Below are 22,520 nucleotides of genomic sequence, written 5' to 3' on the forward strand. Positions count from 1 at the left end.
TGCCTCAGGGACTCATGGTCTCCTGCTTCCTAGCCTGATGCCTTAACCACTACACCAAACTGGCAGCAGTGAGGCTTTTTGGTCATGTTACCTAGCAGAGGCAAGCTGGCACAGTGAGATACAGTGCCAAAGAAATAGGCAGGCCACAGAGAAAGGGGTTGCCTTAGACAAGACTTGCCCCATCTGTATAAACAGTAAAGGTCGGCCACTGCTTATGAGTATAGCTTCATGCCCATTCACTCATTGTGGAGAGCCTTCAACCTTCCTAGCCCCACAGAATTTAGAAGTAAGATTTGACCCAAGAGTGTGAACTGGAATGGTCAGGCTTCAGCTCATATTTGGAGTGCTGAGAGCTAAGTTGAACCCTCAGGAGTATTGGCAGGACTAACATAGAACTGTAACATTCTGTTAGTATAAGAACAAATTTGAATCTTATGGCTGGCCACATGTTGAAAACTGAGAAGGTAAAGCCCAAATGATAGCGCTGCAAAAGAGCTCTGACAGAGATTTAATGTGGTGATAAAACTCACTGGATGGCTACTCATGCCAAAATCAGAGAGCCCATCACACAATTTATCTGCTGTTGTCATCGTTCTTGGTATATTAAAATGAAGATGCATAACTCAGTACTGTCTGTAACAAATCCAAAAGCATCAGAAAAGCCACTGAATCTGCAAACACTTGATAAATCTGCTTCAGTAGAGTTATGCAAAGCTTTGTAAAATTGAAGCAGCTCTTCAAATTGTACCTGGAGCATAGCTGCCAAGGGATAGGAGCACAGTCACTCAGTGTTTCTCTCTGAAACTGCTCCATAAACTGAAGTGTCCTCAGAAGTAGGACTATGGAACAGAGCTACAATCCCTGGCCCACAGAGATGATCCAGGAGATTACCATGATGAATGCTATCAAAACCCACTGAAATGTCAAACAGGACTACTACTCTCCTCTATCAGAGTGCGTGAGGTCAACTCTGTCCCAAGACCAGGCATGAACCAAATTTAAAAATGATTGTTATACATTCTAGCCTCATAAGATCTTGTTCAAGAAAGTGGTATTTGTAATTTAATCATAGCTGGTATTTTGGTGGAGCCAGGAAATAATTTTTCAGTAGTGGGGCACAACACTAAGAACATAGATGCATTCTTCTGAGATCCAGCCAGTAAATTTTTCTCAGCTAGCATAAATATGTCAAGACAGCTTATGATAGCAACAAATGACTGGTCTGTATTTCAAATCTTAAAACTTGAACCTAATCTTGAAGAGTTGGACCAAATGATATAGTGGACAGTTCAGTAGAAATATTTGTTTCAGCATGAAGACAGGGATATGCATCCTTGCAGTTGCCTTGCAAACTTGCCATAGCAAGTCTATGAAGGCTCCAGAATAGGATATACCTGAGTAGGAGTCACAGATTTACCCAGTAAAGCTTTTCTGGAAGACTAATTGAGGATTCTTTGCAGTCCTGATCAATGTTGCATTCCAAGATCTCATGATGAATCTTAAACCTCTTGCATTTTAAGTCCCATTAACACAGCATCACTCAGGTCCCTCATTTAAGACTCTTGGTATGTGTGAGGTTTTGTTATCAATAAAATTTGATATTTATTGGCAAGATTACCCAGGAGATAGGGATTTGCAGCCATATTACAGGTAATGTGCAGAAAGAAGAAAGATCTAAGAGAAATGATGGCCTTTAATCTTCTCTATTGCTCAAATTTTTGATTATCATTCCTCCTGCCAGCCCTCACCTGTGGAGTCCCTGTTCTCTTCCCTCTCTCTCTCTTCCCTCCCACATACATAACTAAATCAGTCCCCTAACAGTTGACCTATACAACACACATTCTCTTAGGCACATCCACTGATCCTAGGACACTATTCCTCAAACTTCATAGCAGAGACTGTAATAGCATTTTGCCACCCGTTGGAAGCTCCTAGCTATAAACTAGGGCATCCTGAGCTGTGGCATCCAACATTTAAACAGTAAATTCTGTAAAGCCTAACAATCTTTCTATAGTATAAGGGAGTATAACATTTTTGCTTTTATTTTTTATTTCATATAAAACTCCTATTAAGTGCTAGATACCGCAGCTGTAAGAGAGGATTGTTCCTTCTAGTAAAATGTAAGCTTGTTATCAGCTCTTCATAGTATTTTCATATTTTATTTAAATGGCTTGGAGACATGTTTATAATGAGTCATGTTGGAAGCTTCAGTGTGCTACTGCAGAACTACTTAAAATCAATGAATATCTTATCCCCAAGTTTTATACTGCATTGCTGAATCAAGCAAATTTTCCATGATGTCATAAATTCCAGTGAATGTGGTTGTTATTTTGAACAGTTCACTCTACTTTTATGCTGGCTTCTCCTTCCCCTTCCCCTTCCCCTTCCCCTTCCCCTTCCCCTTCCCCTTCCCCTTCCCCTTCTCCTTCTCTCTCTTCCTAGCCCCCATTACCAAGAGATTGGGTCTGGCCCAGACAGGGATCATAAGGGGAGGTATAAATCCCCTTATCCCATGTCAGTATTCTAATCATGCCTCCCACTCCTATTACAGTTTACTTATAAAACACCATTGAATTATGAGGACGTTGCCACATCTAACCTGGTCCTCAGGCAATAGAGACAGTACTGAGCTAAATGAACTGACTCTAAAACATCTTCAAATGGGACTGTTAGATTCTAATATAAAAGAGAGTTTCCTATTAGGTGAATCATCAGCTGTCACTGCACAAATAAGGCCATTTTTCATAAATGTGATGACACTGTAATAGTATACCCAGACTCAGGAGGTGCAAGTATTAAACAATCAGCATTTATTCATTCACTCTGCAACAAATTGGAGTATGTCAGAACAGGGAACAGAGTTATCCTTTCTGCTTCATCTGACATCACAGGCCATCTTCATTTTTTTTTTCTTTCTGATTTGATTTTATCTTGTACAAGTAAGATTGCGGAAACCGATGTGTTCAGGCAAAACTATTAAGCAGTAATGGTATTTTTGTAACTAAGTTACAATAGACATGAATAAATGTTCCAATAGACACGAATGAACATTCTTGGGCAGAAGGCCCCCTACTTCACCAACTAACTTTCTCATGTTTTGTAATGTAATTTCATATTTGACTCTGGTAGAGTTAGTCTTCCCTCCCTTCCTTCCTCCCTAGCAGTTGGTGCCAATGAAGTTATGCTGTGCTACCCAGCTGAACTGAAGCTAGAAAACTCTTTCTGGAAAGAGTATGTTAACAGTCTTCAAAAAGCAGTTAATGTTGCTTTCTCCTTGGTGGGGCTGATATTATAGATCAAGTTACCCCTCATTCTTAAAATGTAGAAGAGGGCTTAAAATATATGATTCATATCAAATAAAACGTAAGTTAACAAATATATTTATTCAAGTCTTTGGGATAGCAGGTAACATTTGGATTTTCCCTTAGGTGAGAAATTATCAGATTAGAGTATATGAAACAAAAATTCGCTGGCCCAGAAGAGCTTGTTGTGGATTTCTAGGGTCAATATTTTGTAGCTTGGTAGACTGGTATTTTCGGTTAAAGGTCATGTGCAATTCATGAGACTTAAACTTTAAGTAATGGGCCAGAGGGATCTTTGAGAGGATCAACTGCACATTAAACAAGACTCCAACTGTATGTTAAACAAGACTCCATTGTTTATTTTGAGTTCACTTATAACATCATGGACACTTCCATGTTTTCTTGGCAGCAATATGCAAATAGTTTTCTAGTACCTTCTTCCAGGGTGTTTTTCTATCTTCCCAATGTAGCCTTGAGATTTCCTGGTGGTCTCCTATCCAAGTACTGACCAGGCTTGATCCTTCTTAGCTTCTGAGCCCAAAGTCAGCCAGATATTCAGCCAGACACCTGCTGAATTATTATTTCCACACTCCACAGACTCCACAGAGAGTTTCTTCAATATGTCCCTGTTATATGCTAACAATTTTGTTTTTAACAAGCTAATACACTAAATAAATATAATGATCAGTTTGATCCAACATGTGAATAAATCTAATAAAAGCAGGTGATTGTGGGGAAATGAGCATGGGAAAAAAATCGAAAGAAGTAAGTCTTTGTCTGAACACACAGGGAAACACAGAGGGAAATATCATTATTTTATGTACCTTCTGGGTAAGAATACCAAAAAGAAAGTAGTATAATCCTATTTTTATATAGTTTCATATTATGCCCCTTCAGTTATTACTGTAGGCACTGTATAGTCTAGCACTGTGAATCATCTTGTAATCCTATTTTTAGTTATTTAATTCAACAGTATTGTTGAGTTTTATGGCGACCTATGGATCATTTAATAAATATGGAGGAGTCTGAAACTATAGACTAAAATAGTGTAGGCTGACTTGATCTTAGTAGAGGAGTACTGAAGTAGATTCTCATGCAATATACAATTATCCTCCCAGCTTCTGTATGTACTCTTCAGTTTGTAGGAGCAAAATGATAAACATATTTGATTTATGCTGCAGCTAGTATGGTGCAATGGGTAGGATCCTGGACTAGGATCCTGGACTAGGATCTTCATGAAGCTGACGGGGTGGATCTGGGCCAATTATACCTCTCCATCCAATTTACCTTTATAAAGGTGGTGGAGTGGAAAACAGTTGCAGAGGAGAATGAAATGGGTTTTTTATTTATTTAATGGTAGCATATCCCAGGGTTGTTATTGTGGGGAAAACAGGAGGTGGGAGCATTATGTATAGTAGCTTGAGTTGTACAGAATAAAGACGGGATATTTATTAAATAAATAAATATCATGAATCAGGTGATCAAGTTAGAGCCTTTTCACACATCCATTGCACATTATATCTACAGTTTGGAAGCCATGAAATTATCATGGGTAGAATCTCATTATGCTTTGTAGAACATTATATTTCAGGCATTGAAAAATAGAGGGAATTCACAACACAAATATTCCCATTATGCCTGCCCCACTGACATGACTCAAATGACAATAGCCTTCTCATAATTATCTTTCATAGATATCTATCTATGGAAACAAGGTACCTGACCATATTGTTGTTAAGAAAACTACATGGATGTAACCAGGAAGTCATCAAGTGTCAAGCTCAATTCAAAGAAGACTTTGTCTTTATACAAACGTCTCTATATATTGTGTTTGTAAGTTCCATATCGCCTTGCTTCACCTTTACTGCTTACCTGGGAATATCTTATTCAAAAATATTATGGGATATTTATACCGAAATGTATTATTACTATTATTTCTTTAAATTTATTAAAGCTGCCCAACTCCAATGTACAGATGTTAAGTTCTGTAAAAATATGACATAAATGTTTGATGGGCCATCATTCCCGCTTTAGAATACATAATCAGATGCCTACAGTGCATTTATTCAGGAAATCTGATTTGCATTCCACACACCTGTGACCAAGAGGGGATAAAAATACGAGAAGAATAGTTCCATTAAGTTTCAATTTTGAATTCCACTATTCAGCCTTTGGTTGCTGAAGCTTGAGAAGTGGATCATCTCTTTTGTTTATGATAGAAGGAATCTGCCTCAGAAGTTTGTTTAAAATAACATTATTTACCTTGCCATTTTAAAGCAGGAACTCCTTAAAAAAGGCTTGAAAAAGAGACACTGGATAAATGTATATGAAATGCCAACTCCTTAATAATAACTCTCTCTCTTAGGACTACACTTCTTCTGTGGATGCTGAGCTCCCAGTTTTTCATGCCTGTTGCCTGTGATGGATGTGAGGTAGGAAATACTATGCAGTTTTGTTTTGTTTTGTTTTGTTTTGTTTGCATAGGTGTAATGAATGCCTATTCTAAAACACTATCAGACTCATGAGCAGGAATTCAAAGATATCTGATTTATTAAAGAATAGTATGCAGGATCACAGAGAAAGCTGAGAACGATAAAAGCACGCCAAATGCAAACAAAAAACCCTTGGTGCAAATGAGATCCCTCCCCCCGTAGAATCTTCCCAAGTTCACAATCCCAGGTGCTCCTAACGGCTTCTGATGGTCTGCAGGAAAAGTCCTTGAACAGAGAACGTAACCCAAACACATTCCATTGTAATGAACACAGATACAGAGCTTGGTACAAGGTTTCACAGCAGCTCCCTCCCAAACAGAAACGCGCGTCAGCACCATGGCATGTGAAATGTTACGATGTATACTGTACATTGAAACAGTGAACATGACATACTGCCCCCCAAAAGAAAGAAAACACTAAGCAGCAGGCTTCAAAGGGTAAGCGAAGTGGAAACGGCAAACTAAATCAGGAGCATTAACGTGGCGAGCAGACACCCATTCAGGTTGAGGAAAGTGTTTCCATCGGACCAGATACTGGAGGGTGCCTCGAAGCTTGCGAGAATCAACGACCTCCTTGACCTCAAAGTGCTGTTGGCTGTCAATCATGATCGGAGCAGGAGGAGGAGGTTGGGGATGCCAGCAGGAGGAGTGGTGGACAGGCTTGAGCAAGCTGCAATGGAAAACAGGGTGCAAGTGTTTCAAATTGTGAGGCAGGTCCAATTTAACAGTAACTGGATTGATAAGACCAACAATAGGGAAAGGACCAATGAACTTGGGAGCAAGTTTTTTAGAGGGTTGTGGTGACTTGATGAATTTGGTAGACAGATACACCTGATCCCCAATCTTGAAGTCGTGTTGCAAGGAACGATGCTTATTGGCTTGAAACTTGTAAGCAGCATGGGCATCAGCCAAAGCCTGTTGAATCACCAGCCAGGAATCAGCCAACTTAACAGCCCAGTCAGATGCAGAACATATTTGGGAAGGGGTTTGTGGCAGTTCAGGGATGGGAACAAAGTCGTGACCAGAAACCACACAAAAAGGGGTTTGCCAGGTTGTTGGGATAAAGGGGTTGGACAGCATTGTTGTAAGCCACTTCAGCAAAAGGCAGTAACTCCACCCAATCGTCCTGATGGTAGTTAATGTATGCTCTAAGAAATTGTTCAAGAGTGGAGTTCAAAATCTCAGTAGATCCATCAGTCACAGGATGGGAAGAGGTGGACAGCGCTTGTTTGGTGCCAAACAATTTTAAAAATGACTTCCAAAACTGGGAAGTAAACTGTGTCCCGTGGTCGCTGACCAAACGGGAGGGGCTACCGTGGAGACGGTAGATGTGGATGAGAAATAGGCATGCCAATTGCGGGGCGGACGGGATGGATGCACATGGAATGAAATGTGCCTGTTTGGAAAAAAAATCTTTTATAACCCAAATGACAGTTTTCTTCTGACTGGGTGGAAGATCCACAATAAAATCCATAGAAATCTCGTCCCAGGGACGGGACGGGCTGGCCACTGGCTGTAGAAGCCCCTGTGGTTTCCCCCCCTTACATTTTGACATTGCACAAACAGGACAGGAAGCCACATAGTCTTTTACATCGTGTCTCAAGGTAGGCCACCAGAATTGACGAGGAACCAAATGTAATGTTTTGACAAAACCAAAATGCCCAGCAAGTTTATCATCATGGGAACGCTGTAAAATGTCAGCTCTTAAAGTTTCGAGTACATAAAGGCGGTGTTGCACCCATGCCAGACCGTTTTCAAAAGAAACAGTGTCTTTATTAGCTAGCAACCAAGTGTCAGATTTCAGCGCCTGGAGAAAGTCCTTCTGTAACTGACAAGGAACTTGCACTTTCCGCTTCCCAGACTGGGCTGGGGGCGGGGTTGCCTGCGCACGGGTCTGGCTTCGAGTGACAGCAACCAAGCCCAGTTGTGGTTCAGTGAGAACAGTCCCAACCACATCTGCCATCTTGTCAAGGTCCTGAGGTAAATGTGACAAAGCATCGGCCAGAAAGTTTTTCTTTCCCGGAATAAATTTTAACTGGAAGTTAAAGCAACTGAAAAATTGAGCCCAGCGAATCTGTTTAGGAATGAGACGCTGGTGGGTGCGGAGGGCTTCCAAATTCCTGTGATCAGTCCAAACCTCAAAAGGGCATTTAGCGCCTTCCAGGAGGTGACTCCAGGCTTCCAAAGCGGCTTTTACAGCAAACGCCTCCTTTTCCCAAACATGCCACCGGCGTTCGGTTTCAGAAAATTTTCTGGACAGATAAGCACAGCGCCTTAAGTGATTTTCGGAATCTCTCTGTAACAATATAGCCCCAACTGAGGAGTCAGAAGCATCAACTTGGACCACAAAGGGGCGTTCAGGATCGGGGTGCTGTAGAATAGGCTCAGCAGTGAAGAGGGTTTTTAACTTCTCAAATGCTGCCTGGCATTCAGGCGTCCCAATTCAGCACTGCCCCAGGGTTTTTTATTTTGCGTGTCTCCCCCAAGCCCTTGGTATGGAGTAAATCAGTGAGGGGCAAGGCAATCTCAGCGAACCTCTGGATAAATTGGCGATAGTAATTACTGAACCCGAGAAAACTTTGCAATTGCCTCTGGGTGCGGGGACGTTCCCAACTTAAAATCGCCTGAATTTTTGCAGGGTCCATTTCAATGCCCTTGTCAGACACCCTATAGCCCAGATAGTCAAGTTGGGTCTTGTGGAATTCACATTTGGAAAGTTTGGCATAAAGTTTGGCATCCCTAAGCTTGCTTAATACCTGTTTGAGGAGGCGTTCGTGTTCCTCCTCGGTTTCAGTGTAAATGAGAACATCATCTAAATAAACCAGGACCCCTTTAAACAAATGATCATGTAATACTTCATTAATCAATTGCATGAAGACTCCGGGCGCCAACCCAAAAGGGAGGACTTTGTACTGAAATGAACCCAGTGGGCAATTAAAAGCAGTTTTCCACTCATCTCCAGCTTGTATGCGGATGCAGAAATAGGCTTCACGAAGATCGAGCTTGGAGAAAATCTTGCCCTTAGAGAAATAAGCTAACATGTCCTTCATGAGCGGAAGAGGGTACTTGTTGAAAATTGAGACAGAATTTAACCCTCGATAGTCCGTACAGAGTTGAAGCGTGCCATCTTTCTTTTCCCGGAATAGCACAGGGGCCCCAACTGGGGAATTTGCAGGTTCAATAAACCCCCTTGACAGATTTTTGTTGATAAAGTCCCATAATGCCTCAAGCTCCTTCTGAGTCATTGGATAAATTTTTGGCTTGGGCAATTGAGCATTGGGAACCAACTCTATTGCACAGTCAGTTTTCCGATGGGGGGGGGGGGTAGCTGATCTGCTTCCATTTCCCCAAAAACGTCTGCAAAGTCTTGGTATCGATTGGGCAAGCCTTCTAAATGTGCCAAGTTAGGGTGCGGCGTGGCGGTCGCAGCCCTTCCAACCCCTGCATGTGAAACTCTCTCCACTGTAGGAGCTTGGTAAAACCCATCTTTAAAAGTCACAGTTCTGTGTTCCCAGTTTATATATGGGCTTCGATAGGTCAACCAGGGGATCCCCAGAATTACCAAGGGATTGCCAACAGGTGCTACTACGAATTTTAAAGTCTCACGGTGGCTGCCCATTTGCATTGCGACAGTTCCAGTGAAATGGGTTGCCGGCCCACCCCCCGCCGTTGAACCATCCAACTGTGTGAAGATCAAAGGCTGCTGGAGGGGAAAGCTAGGCAGGTCCAAAGCAGCAACCAGATCAGGGTGAATCAGACACCTGGAACACCCAGAGTCAACCAAATCCCAGACCTCCGTAGTTTTTGTGCGGGAGCCCAATTTCACTTTTACTGCTAAAGTGGGACAGTCAGCACTCACCATAGCATCCTCGCGCCCATCCTCCTCCACCTGCCCGCAGGCGCTCTTCATGGCAGGTGGCTGGCATTTCCCGCCGGCTCCTTAGAGTCATCTTCAGCCTCTCCTGAGAAGTAGAATACTTCCTCAGCATCGGCTGCGCCCTTGGCTGCTGTCATCCACCACAAGGGGGGGCAATTTGGCCAGCGGCTTGCCCGCTTGATCTCCAGCCTTGGCTTTTGGGCAATCAGTTGCTCGATGCCCTTCCTTTCCGCATCGGAGACACTGACCCCTTGCATAGCGCCAATCTCTCTCCTCTTCCCAGGCTCTATAGCCTGGCCAGGCAGCAGTTGCAGCACTTCGGGATCCCCTCATGGTGGCTGGTGGTTTTTCAGGTCTTCTGGTTTGCATGAAAGTATGCTGAGCGTGCTCAGCCTTGCTGGCCAGACAGATCCATTCGTACAATGATTCTGGGTCGTCCCTACACAACGCACACCATAGGACATCCCGGTTGAGTCCCTCTTTAAACCGTTCTATTAAGGTTGACTGGGACCAGTCGGGGATTCCCAGCTAAAGCCTTAAACTCCAGGGCATAATCAGCTACAGACAGTTGGCCCTGGGTAAGATCCTTCAGCACCTTCTTAGCTCTTGCCTTGGCCAGAGGATCTTCAAAATGCAGCTTTAACACCCACATGAAGTCCTTGAAATATTCAAGTGCAGGGGAGTCAGCCTCACTTAATTGAACATACCAGTCAGCCGCTCGACCCTTCAACTTGGTGGCAATGGCAGTTATCTTAGCCTCTTCGGAAGGGAAGTATGCTCCAAACTGCCTCATGTAACTTTTAGCATAGTTAGAAAGAAAGATAACTTGGTTGGATGCCCATCAAACTTGACAGAAAAGTCTCTCACCCCCACTCCTGTTGGAGCGGAATCGGCGGCTGGTTGAGTGGTTGGGCCCCAGGTTACCATAGTTCTCCCTCTTCGGGGTGGGGACACTGGTGGTCAAGCCCTGCGGGGTGGAGGTTCATCCTGAGCTGTCCCCAGCCCCACTCCGCCGGCGGTCCGGGTGGGAGGATGGGGGATGGTTGCGTGAAACTGGGATCTCCTCCGCACCTCCCCTTCCCCCCCAATGACAGAGACAGGTTTCTTAGCATATACTCCATCAATTCTCCACCACTCTTAGCCTTTCAGGGGTTTGAGGTTCCTCCCTCCCTCGCTTGTTAGGCTGTCTCTCTGTTGATACCATGGTAGATTCTACATCTGGGGACAGCGGGAACTGATACTTCCGGGACGCCTGGGACGTCCCTGGCTGGGGTTCTCCCATTTCATCTCAGGTGATCAACTCTGTGGGCGATTCGCTGGGTGCCGGTTGCTCTGGTTCTCCCCCATCATCAGACTCCTCCACCTCAGGGCTGGAACTCAATTCCTGCCAGAAATCTGAAGGTTCTGGGGTGAGGCTCAGTTCTCCGCTCTTGACCGTCGACTCGGGCATCAAGCCAGTCGGTTCCTCAAGTCCCCCGGTCGTGAGTTTGGACTTGGCCATCGTTAACTATTTTCCCTCACAAGAAACTAATCTTGGTAGGAGCTAACGGTACAACTTTGGTGATTCTCAGCTTTATGTAATGAATGCCTATTCTAAAACACTATCAGACTCATGGGCAGGAATTCAAAGATATCTGATTTATTAAAGAATAGTATGCAGGATCACAAAGAAAGCCGAGAATGATAAAAGCGCGCCAAATGCAAACTAAAAACCCTTGGTGCAAATGAGATCCCTCCCCCCCTAGAATCTTCCCAAGCTCACAATCCCAGGTGCTCCTAACAGCTTCTGATGGTCTGCGGGAAAAGTCCTTGAACAGAGAATATAACCCAAACACATTCCATTGTAATGAACACAGATACAGAGCTTGGCACAAGGTTTCACAGCAGCTCCCTCCCAAAGAGAAACACGCGTCAGTGCCATGGCATGTGAAACGTTACGATGTATACTGTACATTGAAACAGTGAACATGACAATAGGGGACTGATAACAAACTATGGTAGTAAAAATTGTGCAATGCACCCTCCATCTTCTTATGTTCTCCTGTAATGGAGCTCAGGGCAGAATAGCTCAGAAAATTGGGATTTCTTTCAAGGCTTGCTGCTTAGGGTTATTCAAGAGGACAATTTAAGAAGCCCAAGTTGCCATAGGGCATGTGCCAAGCAAAGATGTCTGCCCTAGCTGTAGAAATTCTTGGCCCTGCAAAATACAGAAAGACGTCGGACATTTTCTTCATAGTATGATTGGCTAAACACAAGGCGCATCCCATATCTTCCCTACACTTTATATGTGGTGTATCAATGTAGCGCTCTAGTGTGTTTGCTCCTTCAATTATATCTGCTGCTTCTGCAGCTGGGTTTCCATTATAGTATGAGTCAGTGTTTCTTGACCTCACCAACCTTAAGATGTGTGGATTTCAGCTCCCAGAATTCTCTAGCTAGCAAGGGTGGGGTTGGTTGTGGAATTCTGGGAGTTGAAGTCTACATATCTTAAAGCTGCTGAAGTTGAGAAACTCTGGTATAGGTAATAGAACAATGAACTTAAATGCATAGAGGTTGCTGCTGTTCTGAGAAGCACCGATATGTTGCTCACTTTTTACAAGGTAATAGGAAGGAGAAGGAAATGAACGAGAAGGGGGAAATGGGCACAGCCTGAATAACTGACTTTCCTAGTAAATCTGGAAAATTGATAACTTTATCAAGTTGGGCAGTTGGTGGGATCAAGCTGAAAATTAGCTTATATGTTGGGCAATCCACATATGTAGGAGAAAAATACTGAAATGATGAGTCCTTGATTAATATAACTTGTTTGAAATTAACTTTTGCTGAAATATGGCACTAATAACAAATCTAAATTTCAGTCCCAATTTATTTCTATCTATAAATATAGTTTAAAACAAAATGTATTGAACAAATTGTATTGAAATACAAATGTTACAAACTGATCGCTTTTGCTCTTTTAAAGAAAAGGTTGTTGTTGTTTATTCGTTTAGTCGCTTCCGACTCTTCGTGACTTCATGGACCAGCCCACGCCAGAGCTTCCTGTCGGTCGTCAACACCCCCAGCTCCCCCAGGGATGAGTCCGTCACCTCTAGAATATCATCCATCCACCTTGCCCTTGGTCGGCCCCTCTTCCTTTTGCCCTCCACTCTCCCTAGCATCAGCACCTTCTCCAGGGTGTCCTGTCTTCTCATTATGTGGCCAAAGTATTTCAGTTTTGCCTTTAATATCATTCCCTCAAGTGAGCAGTCTGGCTTTATTTCTTGGAGGATGGACTGGTTTGATCTTCTTGCAGTCCAAGGCACTCTCAGAATTTTCCTCAACACCACAGTTCCAAAGCATCGATCTTCCTTCTCTCAGCCTTCCTTATGGTCCAGCTCTCGCAGCCATATGTTACTACGGGGAACACCATTGCTTTAACTATGCGGGCCTTTGTCGTCAGTGTGATGTCTCTGCTCTTAACTATTTTATCGAGATTGGTCATTGCTCTTCTCCCAAGGATTAAGCGTCTTCTGATTTCCTGACTGCAGTCAGCATCTGCAGTAATCTTTGCACCTAGGAATACAAAGTCTTTCACTGCTTCTACATTTTCTCCCTCTATTTGCCAGTTATCAATCAAGCTGGTTGCCATAATCTTGGTTTTTTTGAGGTTTAGTTGCAAGCCAGCTTTTGCACTTTCTTCTTTCACCTTCATCATAAGGCTCCTCAGTTCCTCTTCGCTTTCAGCCATCAAAGTGGTATCATCTGCATATCTGAGATTGTTAATGTTTCTTCCAGCGATTTTAACTCCAGCCTTGGATTCCTCAAGCCCAGCTTGTCGCATGATGTGTTCTGCATACCAGTTGAATAGGTAGGGTGAGAGTATACAGCCCTGCCGTACTCCTTTCCCAATCTTAAACCAGTCCATTGTTCCGTGGTCTGTTCTTACTGTTGCTACTTGGTCATTATACAGATTCTTCAGGAGGCATACAAGATGACTTGGTATCCCCATACCACTAAGAACTTGCCACAATTTGTTATGGTCCACACAGTCAAAGGCTTTAGAATAGTCAATAAAACAGAAATAGATGTTCTTCTGAAACTCCCTGGCCTTTTCCATTATCCAGCGGATATTGGCAATTTGGTCCCTAGTTCCTCTGCCTTTTCTAAACCCAGCTTGTACATCTGGCAATTCTCGCTCCATGAACTGCTGAAGTCTACCTTGCAGGATCTTGAGCATTACCTTACTGGCATGTGAAATGAGTGCCACTGTTCGATAGTTTGAACATTCTTTAGTGTTTCCCTTTTTTGGTATGGGGATATAAGTTGATTTTTTCCAATCTGATGGCCATTCTTGTGTTTTCCAAATTTGCTGGCATATAGTATGCATTACCTTGACAGCATCATCTTGCAAGATTTTGAACAGTTCAGCTGGGATGCCATCATCTCCTGCTGCCTTCTTATTAGCAATGCTTCTTAAGACCCACTCAACCTCACTCTTCAGGATGTCTGGCTCTAGCTCACTGACCACACCGTCAAAGCTATCCCTGATATTGTAATCCTTCCTATACAGGTCTTCTGTATATTCTTGCCACCTTTTCTGGATCTCTTCTTCTTCTGTTAGGTCCTTGCCATCTTTGTTTTTGATCATACCCATTTTTGCCTGGAATTTACCTCCAATGTTTCTAATTTTCTGGAAGAGGTCTCTTGTCCTTCCTATTCTATTGTCTTCTTCCACTTCCGCGCATTGCTTGTTTAAAAATAATTCCTTATCTCTTCTGGCTAACCTCTGGAATTTTGCATTTAATTGGGCATATCTCCCCCTATCACTGTTGCCTTTTGCTTTCCTTCTTTCTTGGGCTACTTCTAGTGTCTCAGGAGACAGCCATTTTGCCTTCTTGGTTTTCTCTTTCTTCGGGATGTATTTTGTTGCCACCTCCTGAACAATGTGGTGAACTTCTGTCCAGAGTTCTTCCGGGACCCTATCTACTAAGTCCAGTCCCTTAAATCTGTTCTTCACCTCCACTGCATATTCCTTAGGAATATTCGTGAGCTCATATCTAGCTGATCTGTGGGTCTTCCCTAATCTCTTCAGTCTGATCCTAAATTGTGCAAGAAGAAGTTCGTGATCTGAACTACTGTCAGCTGCAGGCCTTGTTTTTACCGACTGTACAGATGTCCGCCACCTTTGGCTGCAAAGGATGTAGTCAATCTGATTTCGGTGTTGTCCATCTGGTGAAGTCCATGTATAAAGCCGTCTCTTAGGTTGTTGGAAGAGAGTGTTTGTTATGCAGAGTGAGTTGTCTTGGCAAAATTCTATCAGCCTATGTCCTGCTTCGTTTTGTTCTCCCAGGCAATGCTTACCTGTAATTCCAGGTGTCATTTGACTGCCCACCTTAGCATTCCAGTCTCCTGTGATGAAAATAACATCTCTTTTAGGTGTGTTGTCCAGTAGGTGCTGCAGATCCTCACAGAACTGCTCTACTTCAGCTTCTTCAGCATTTGTGGTTTGGGCGTATATTTGGATCACTGTGATGTTAGATGGCTTGCCCTGAATTCGAATTGAGATCATTCTGTCGTTTTTTGGATTGTATCCAAGCACTGCTTTAGCCACTTTACTATTAATTATGAAGGCTACTCCATTTCTTCTGTGGTCCTCTTGTCCACAGTAGTAGTTCTGGTGGTCATTTGATGTGAAGTGGCCCATTCCAGTCCATTTCAGTTCACTGACGCCCAAAATGTCTATCTTTAACCTTGACATCTCACCAATAACCACATCCAATTTGCCCTGGCTCATAGATCTTACATTCCAGGTTCCAATGGTGTGTTGATCCTTAGAACATCGGATTCGCCGTAGTGTGTGGTTTAAGAAGGCTAGTTTGTATACTATTAGTTGTATAAGCTAAGATGGAAGGGGGAATTGTGTAACAATAGTATTAATTGCAATTTTCAGCCTTTTTGATAGTGATTGAAGTAAAATGATAGACTGATGAAGATATTTCTATCATGTTCATTTTGCCATTGATTTTGAGAACTACTCATATCAGTCTGGAACATTCACCAGCTGTTTGGTTTGACAGTAGGTATAGTTTCTTGTTCAGAGATATGCCATATTTAAGTTAAAACAATGCCATTCAAGAAAAAGAAAAGCAAGCTGGTCCTAAAATATTATAAAGATTAAAAAGATAAATATAATATATAATACTTAGATTTAGGGAAGACTGTTTGTGTGTTTGTGTGTGTGTATGTATTCATTCATTCTGCTTCTACTTTAATATGGATATTAGGATAGCAGCCTTTCTCTTCTTACATATGTATCCGAGATATAAATGAGAGCACTGCAATAGGTGTTTTTCCAATGGGGACGACAGCAGACAGGTTGCTTAGATGAATGGATTCCTAACAGGAGATGGCAGCAAAAAGTCTTCACTAGTTTTTGGTTTCTGCACCTTCAAACCAAGACAGATTGCAATGTGAGACCCAACTGCTAGTTGCATTCATTGCTTCCCATCCTATTGCTATTTTTGATTCCAGCCAACAGGAATTTTAGCTTAGGGGCTCATCTCACGGCTTCAAGCATCCTATAAAATACTTTTGCTCCTACAGACTCTTTAATAACAAGCTCTTCTAACTGCAATTAATTGGCTTAGTCTCAGTAATGAGTAAATAGAGCTGGTTAATCTAGAACTGTATTAACAGTTCTAAAATACAAGCCTGGAATTGCCATAAGACTAGGTATATCTGATCCAAAGATAAGGCTTAGCTCTACATATAAGTGACAAGTCATCCAAGAAGGAGGTCATCCATGGGCATATGGTGTGTGAATGTCTTTTTAATTAACTGAGACATGTTAAATCTGAATTAAATGATAGTTGTTGAAATTGTAGAAACATACCACATCAGACTGCAGATAAGAATGAAGACATACAATATTTTAATGTTCCCTTCAAAGAAAGTTAGATTCTGAGCAAGAAATAAGAAAATAGACTAGACCAATACATGTTAATTTGCAAGAGTTTTTAAAACATGGATGACTCTTTTTTAAAAAAAGTTGCAGCCTGAAGGAGTACAGTCTGCTATGCTCCTCACCTTTTACTCCCTGGGGAAACAGGCTACGTGTGTGATATGTGATTATCAGCTTCCCAGTTCAGTGCAGTTGTTATGGTGTTGGACTGAGAGGAAGGAGACTCAAGTCCTACTCCACCCTCAGCCACAGAAACTCCGTGGGGGACTGTGGTCTAGTCTCAGTCTCTCTGCCCAACTGACCTCACAGTGGCATTGTGAGGAGAAGTGGGAGTAGGGAGTGGTATGTAGGCTGCCTTGAGTTCCTGATGGAAAAGCAGGATAAAAAAAAATAAATGTTGACTTCCACTCTACTAAGAATCAGTAAGATGCTATATAAATATGTGGTCCTATGTAAGGAATGCCTAAGCCTAAATAAAAGACTCAGACTCTAAATCAAGTTTAAGCTCTGGCTTTTATTTAGAATAGAATGCACACCAGTAAAAAGCTGAGAGTGAGGGAAGCGCACCAAACGTTGAATTAAATAGTCTTGCGCCTAACAGCACTCCACCCCCACACTCCCCAGGTGTGCCCCACGAGTTCCACGGAGTGACAGGTCATCAAGGCTTGATAGGTGAGAGGTCGTCCAGCCCCATTCACCCCGGGCATTGCCCTGTTTATCTTCCTGCGAGGTAATGGTCCATTACCGGGCGATTAGATTTCGATATTCCTCGAAAGTCCGGCCGCTCCCTTCCGAACCTCGCCCTGATCATTTCTTTGACAATGGTGTCAATGGTCAATTACCGGGCGATGAGACCTTGTTGTTCAATAGATCTCCCAAACCCATTACCTTCTTTGTCCGGTTTATCGCCCGCACCTCTCCAGTCATTGACACGCATCTGCGCTTTGTCATGCGAGCCGTTACGATGTCGCAAACATCGCAACGGCGATCATGACATCCTATTAACAATCACCAAGAGCAACAAAAAGTATTTGTCACATTGTCAAATATTACGAGAAGGCAATAATATGAAGTCCCAACAATTAAGTGTTAATATTTTCTGAAATTAGTCTTGTATAATTTGCCACAAAATAAAACTCTTGTAGTCACCTGAGATGCTGTTTAAACATTTGGGAAATTAACTTCTTTGTATGTTAAACTTATTCATAAAAATGTGGATCCACAGTTCTTAATGCTACGTTGTAAAGAACTCTGGATTCACATTTTTATGAATAAGTTTAACATATTCATAAAATATGTTAAACTCTCTTTTTGGCTACTTTATGTTTAACAGCAATTATTATGACATTAAGAGGGACAAAAAGCAAATGAATCCACTTGATATATGAACAGTTAATAGACAGTTTAATATGCTTTTGTATTGATCACAACTGTGTGCATTTATAGCATTGTAATAACCAACATGAATCAGTCTGCATGTAAATTAGACAGCTGGTTTATAGAAGAGTAATTAAACACCAGCTTCCATGTAGTGCATGTACAGAAATGAGTGACAGCTTTGATGACAGGATCCAGTAAACTTAGGTAAAATTACCCCCACATCAGGAAGGATTTCTAGCAATGTGAGAAAATCAGATGCAAATATTATCTGTGTAGCGAGAAGGCATCTTTGTTTCCGGGAACTGTCATGAGTAAGGATGGCGAGCAGGGGGCTCCCATCCAGGCTGTCAAGCGCATGCGTAGCACTGAGGAATTGGGCAGCCATTCAAAGAGACACAGATCGGGACCGCCTTAACCTTTGGGGTTTATATGGCTGGGTTTTTCCCACGCTTCTTCAGTTTGTTAGGATTCCTGTTATGTACAAGCAATAAAACATTAGAGACCAGTTCCTTGTCTCAGCGTGGTTCCTGGCTGTTAGGACAGAAACAATAGAATTGAGAAAATAGTTTGAACAACAGGTACTTATGGCCCTTTTTAAGAGTGGTTGAGAAAAGCCCGGGATTTGACCCAGAGGTACATGATGCAGCTCTCTGTCTGAATCTAAACAGAATGGAATATGGTTGGCCATAGGGACTACTTAAGAGACCGCTTGTCATGATCACCGTTGCGATGCTTGTGACATCGCAACGGCTCACATGACAATGCAGGGAAATGGGTCCCGGGCGGATTAAGGGAAAAGGCAACTAGGTAACAAAAGAGAGCAACAGGTGCTGGCAACAAAGTATCAACTCTAGCCGAGGCTCAGAAGAGAGAGATACAATGTTGCAAAGAAGGTAATTGACAAGACCAGACCACGAGGCGCGCCCGAACTGTCAAAGAGATTACGAACCTGATCGCCCGGCAATGAACCATCACCGGCCAGGGAAGCAATCGAGGAAACGCCCGGAGCACAGGAGGGGCTCCACGACCCCTCACCTACCGACGACGGAACCGACAGGGCTCGGGGTGCACCCGGAGTAAGAAGGAGTGGAGCGCTGACCGGCGCAGGCTATTTAAATCCCGTTCCGGCGTGCTCCACTCACTCTCAGCTTTCTTAAAGGGCATGCATACCGTTACTCAAATAAAACCAGAACCTAAGCCTACACTAGCGTCTGTGTTTTTACTGGGTAGCAGGCAGAGCCTGACACCGCTGTTTGCCACTTTAAGTTCCATGTAGTAAAAACAGGAGAGTGTACATGTGCCAAATATTATAGTAATATCTTATATAATGGATATAATGTTCAAAACATTTATCTAGGTTATTTCACAAATACCTAAACTAAATATAGAAAATCAGACAAGGAGGCATAAAATGCTTGGACCAAGGTTCTGAATAGAGGTTCTTATGCCAGTTGACAGGGAGGAAAAGCTTTTAGCACTGATGTTTTAGGAAAGAAGGGAATCCAAGGCACATTGGGTAGTAGAAGAAAATGTTAGAGGAAGGAGGGGTCAAAGTATAAATTTCTCCAAAAAATCTAAACTAGTACAGTGAGACCCTGCAATCATGGTTTTAAAAGAATTAATACAGTGATGCTTTCAACTGCACTAGTCTTACAAAAATGGAAAGGGCTGGTCAAAATCTGTTATAATGTGGTTATAATAATTAAAGACAAGTACATGAGAGATTATTTCATATCATTAGAAACTTGTGGGCAACTTCCACATAAACTCACATTTCAAAAGGGTGCAGTTAACAATGCTTTTAAGGGGGGGGAATCAAACTGTGGCTTAATGAATTGAATTTAGTAGGAATTACTGCATGTGCACAAGCCAATATAGAATTCAAAGTAATTAAAGGTAAAGCTTTGGAAATAAAGTACTGCTTCCAAGACTGGATTATATTTCTTCAGACATTTTGATTCCTTTTGAAATGTGAAGGTGTCAGTTTTCTTACAAAGCTACCTTTTGCAAAGTCAATTAAGTTCAAGGTCAAGTACGACATACCTGCAAGAACCTGTGTTCACACATATATCTTGATATATTATTTTTTACAATTTAGCAGTGACTGAGAGGGAAAAAGAGAAGCACAGGATGCCTATGTCAGTATAGTTGCTTTACCAATTTAAACAATTTACTCAAACTGCCCCAGAATGTTTGAACGTTTTCATCACTCTATTTTTCACATAACATTGTGTCTAATTACAGCAGTCAGTCTGCTCAGGAAATGGTACTTAGTTGAGCTTAATTCCTGGTAATTACATGGACATATCCATATTGTTTTCTTGGCAATGATATAGGAGTGGTTTGGCATCATCTTCTTCACAAGCCAAATCTACATGGGATTTTCTAAATCTAAGTACTAACCAGGTCCGATCCTGCTTAGCTTTTTCAAGAGCTGTCAAGATCAACTAGGTCCTGCCACCTGCTGCTTTTCCACTTGTAGGCTGGTCTATAATCTTCTAATTCTGCATTTTATCTTCCTGCTGCCCATTGTTACTACATTTGGTCACTTCCTGGTCAATGTTACACATGTATTTCACATTATTGTCATGGACTCTACTCATACACAAATGAAAACTAACCAGTAAGAACTGCTTGAGGAACCATCTTCAGATTCCTCCTAGCAGTACAACTCCATCTGTTTGCTTAAGCTATTATTTTTTTCCCCCTAAATTCAAAGATTTGCCCATCATGAAGCTTTGAATGGACCACTTGTTGCCTGGCAACTTAAACATAAAAGCAGTATACATTACAAAGCTGTGTCCTTTTTTATATGCATCAATGTAATTTTGAGTAAAATCATATGTAATATAAAAGTAGATGAAAGATTGTATCTGATGTGGAAGTAGAAGATCCCTACAGAACAAAAGGCAGTCTGTTGCTTGAGATGTATCTTCAAAGCAGAAAAAATGAAGTGTAATATGGTTTATAAAATTTCATTTGATGAAAAGCAGTCATGTCCAATTATGCCTAAATTTTTGAGGTCTTCTATGGAATGATCTGGAGCTTTATTTTTATTTTGGAGCAACAAAATAATTCAATCTTTAGCTGTTAATGCCTTTCCTTTATCTGGTTACCAAGAGGTCTATTATATACAGGTTTAATTAGTGACTGATTAACTCTTTTACTCCTTTCTGCTCTTTCATTTCCATAATAGCTCCTTCATTTCTTATAATAATGAACATAGCAGGTTTGTCTGGTGCACCAGCTATGCCCTTTCCTAAACAGACATAGCTTGATTATAGTGATGGATGCATGCGTAACCTCCAGCCTCTGTTACTGTATTGTGTTATATTTGAGGCTGCTCTTGAAACCAATTGGGAAAAGTTATCTTGTAGAGAATTCAGCTATAAAAATTCTAGTTGGTCTTCAGGTAGAACCAATTCTGAAGGAGCTACATTGGTTGACTTTTTGTTTGAAAACCATTTCAGGATTATACCTGAATATCTCAGGATACATTTCTTTCCCTATCATTCTGCTGTGCATTAATGAAGCCAAGAAAGGAAGCCCTTCTTTCTGTTTCTTCTTTTAGAAAAATTCATTTGCCATAAAAAGAGAAGAGTTTCTTTGTTATAGCACCCTAACTTGGCACAGTTTTGCAGAGGAGATATGTCTGGTGCCAGCATTGTACTCTTTTCAGTGCCAGGTTAAAACCTTGTTGGTTGCATACTTCTTGATCATTTTTAATTTTTAGATTGTTGTATTGAATGTTAATTTTAATGACTTAAAAAGTATGGCATTTAGTTTTCTAAAACAAGTAGATATTGAGAGCTATAGGTATGATACTAAGCATCTATGCATATAGTCTATTTAATGCAGTGTGGTTTATTTCTATGTAAGTATGCAACAAATTTCAATCTGAAATAGATGTATCACCTGAAAACAATTATTTTCTAATAATATTTAGAAATGAATGCCCATATCTCTAGAAGTCCACATGATCTGGTTTGATTGCTAAAGCCAAAAATTGTGGCTGCCAGTCAAGTCCCCCACCCTGTTTATTGGGGATAAAAGTCTGTGCCGTACAGTAGCAGAATGAGCCCATCAAACCTGGCTGCAGAACAGATTGATAGGGAGTGGCAGGCTCAGAGTCTCAGTGACATGCAGTAGGAGAAGGCACCCCCAGGGTTGCTTCACTTTCTTACAAGAAAAGGTAGAGAAAATATATGTTTCACCCAGTGCTTTATGCTGCAGCTCATGCTTGTGGTGGTGACCGACAAGTGTAATTGTTGCATAGTCAATCCAGCCAGAGGGAAAAAGGAGCAGTGTTGTCAAGCTCACAGGGCAGCTGTCAAGGATGAGTTGCAATGTTCAATTGGCTTTAGAGGAAACACATTTTTAATAAGATTGGATATAAATTCAGTATAACTCAAACACTTTAATTCTACTCTTAAAGCATGAACAGAGCAGTTGTCTGCAACATTTTTCACATGTTGCGAGATGCCAGTATGTAAAAAAGGTCTTTGTCCTCCCAGCAGTCCTGTCGAGCCC

General features: G+C 41.9%; 1 protein-coding gene across 3 annotated transcripts in view; it reads left to right on the top strand.

The window, feature by feature from the left end:
- The first annotated feature begins 5,666 nt into the window (after positions 1-5,666).
- HTR4 (5-hydroxytryptamine receptor 4) overlaps positions 5,667-22,520 on the top strand; it is a 182,675-nt gene continuing 165,821 nt past the window's right edge. For all 3 annotated transcript variants that reach the window (XM_063292437.1, XM_063292434.1, XM_063292436.1), the window contains exon 1: positions 5,667-5,734. In XM_063292437.1, coding sequence (XP_063148507.1) covers positions 5,724-5,734 — 11 coding nt within the window. In that variant the 5' untranslated portion in view covers positions 5,667-5,723. The remainder of the gene's footprint in view (positions 5,735-22,520) is intronic.

This window comes from Candoia aspera, chromosome 2 (assembly GCF_035149785.1).
Source record: "Candoia aspera isolate rCanAsp1 chromosome 2, rCanAsp1.hap2, whole genome shotgun sequence".
NCBI classification, from domain to species: domain Eukaryota; kingdom Metazoa; phylum Chordata; class Lepidosauria; order Squamata; family Boidae; genus Candoia; species Candoia aspera.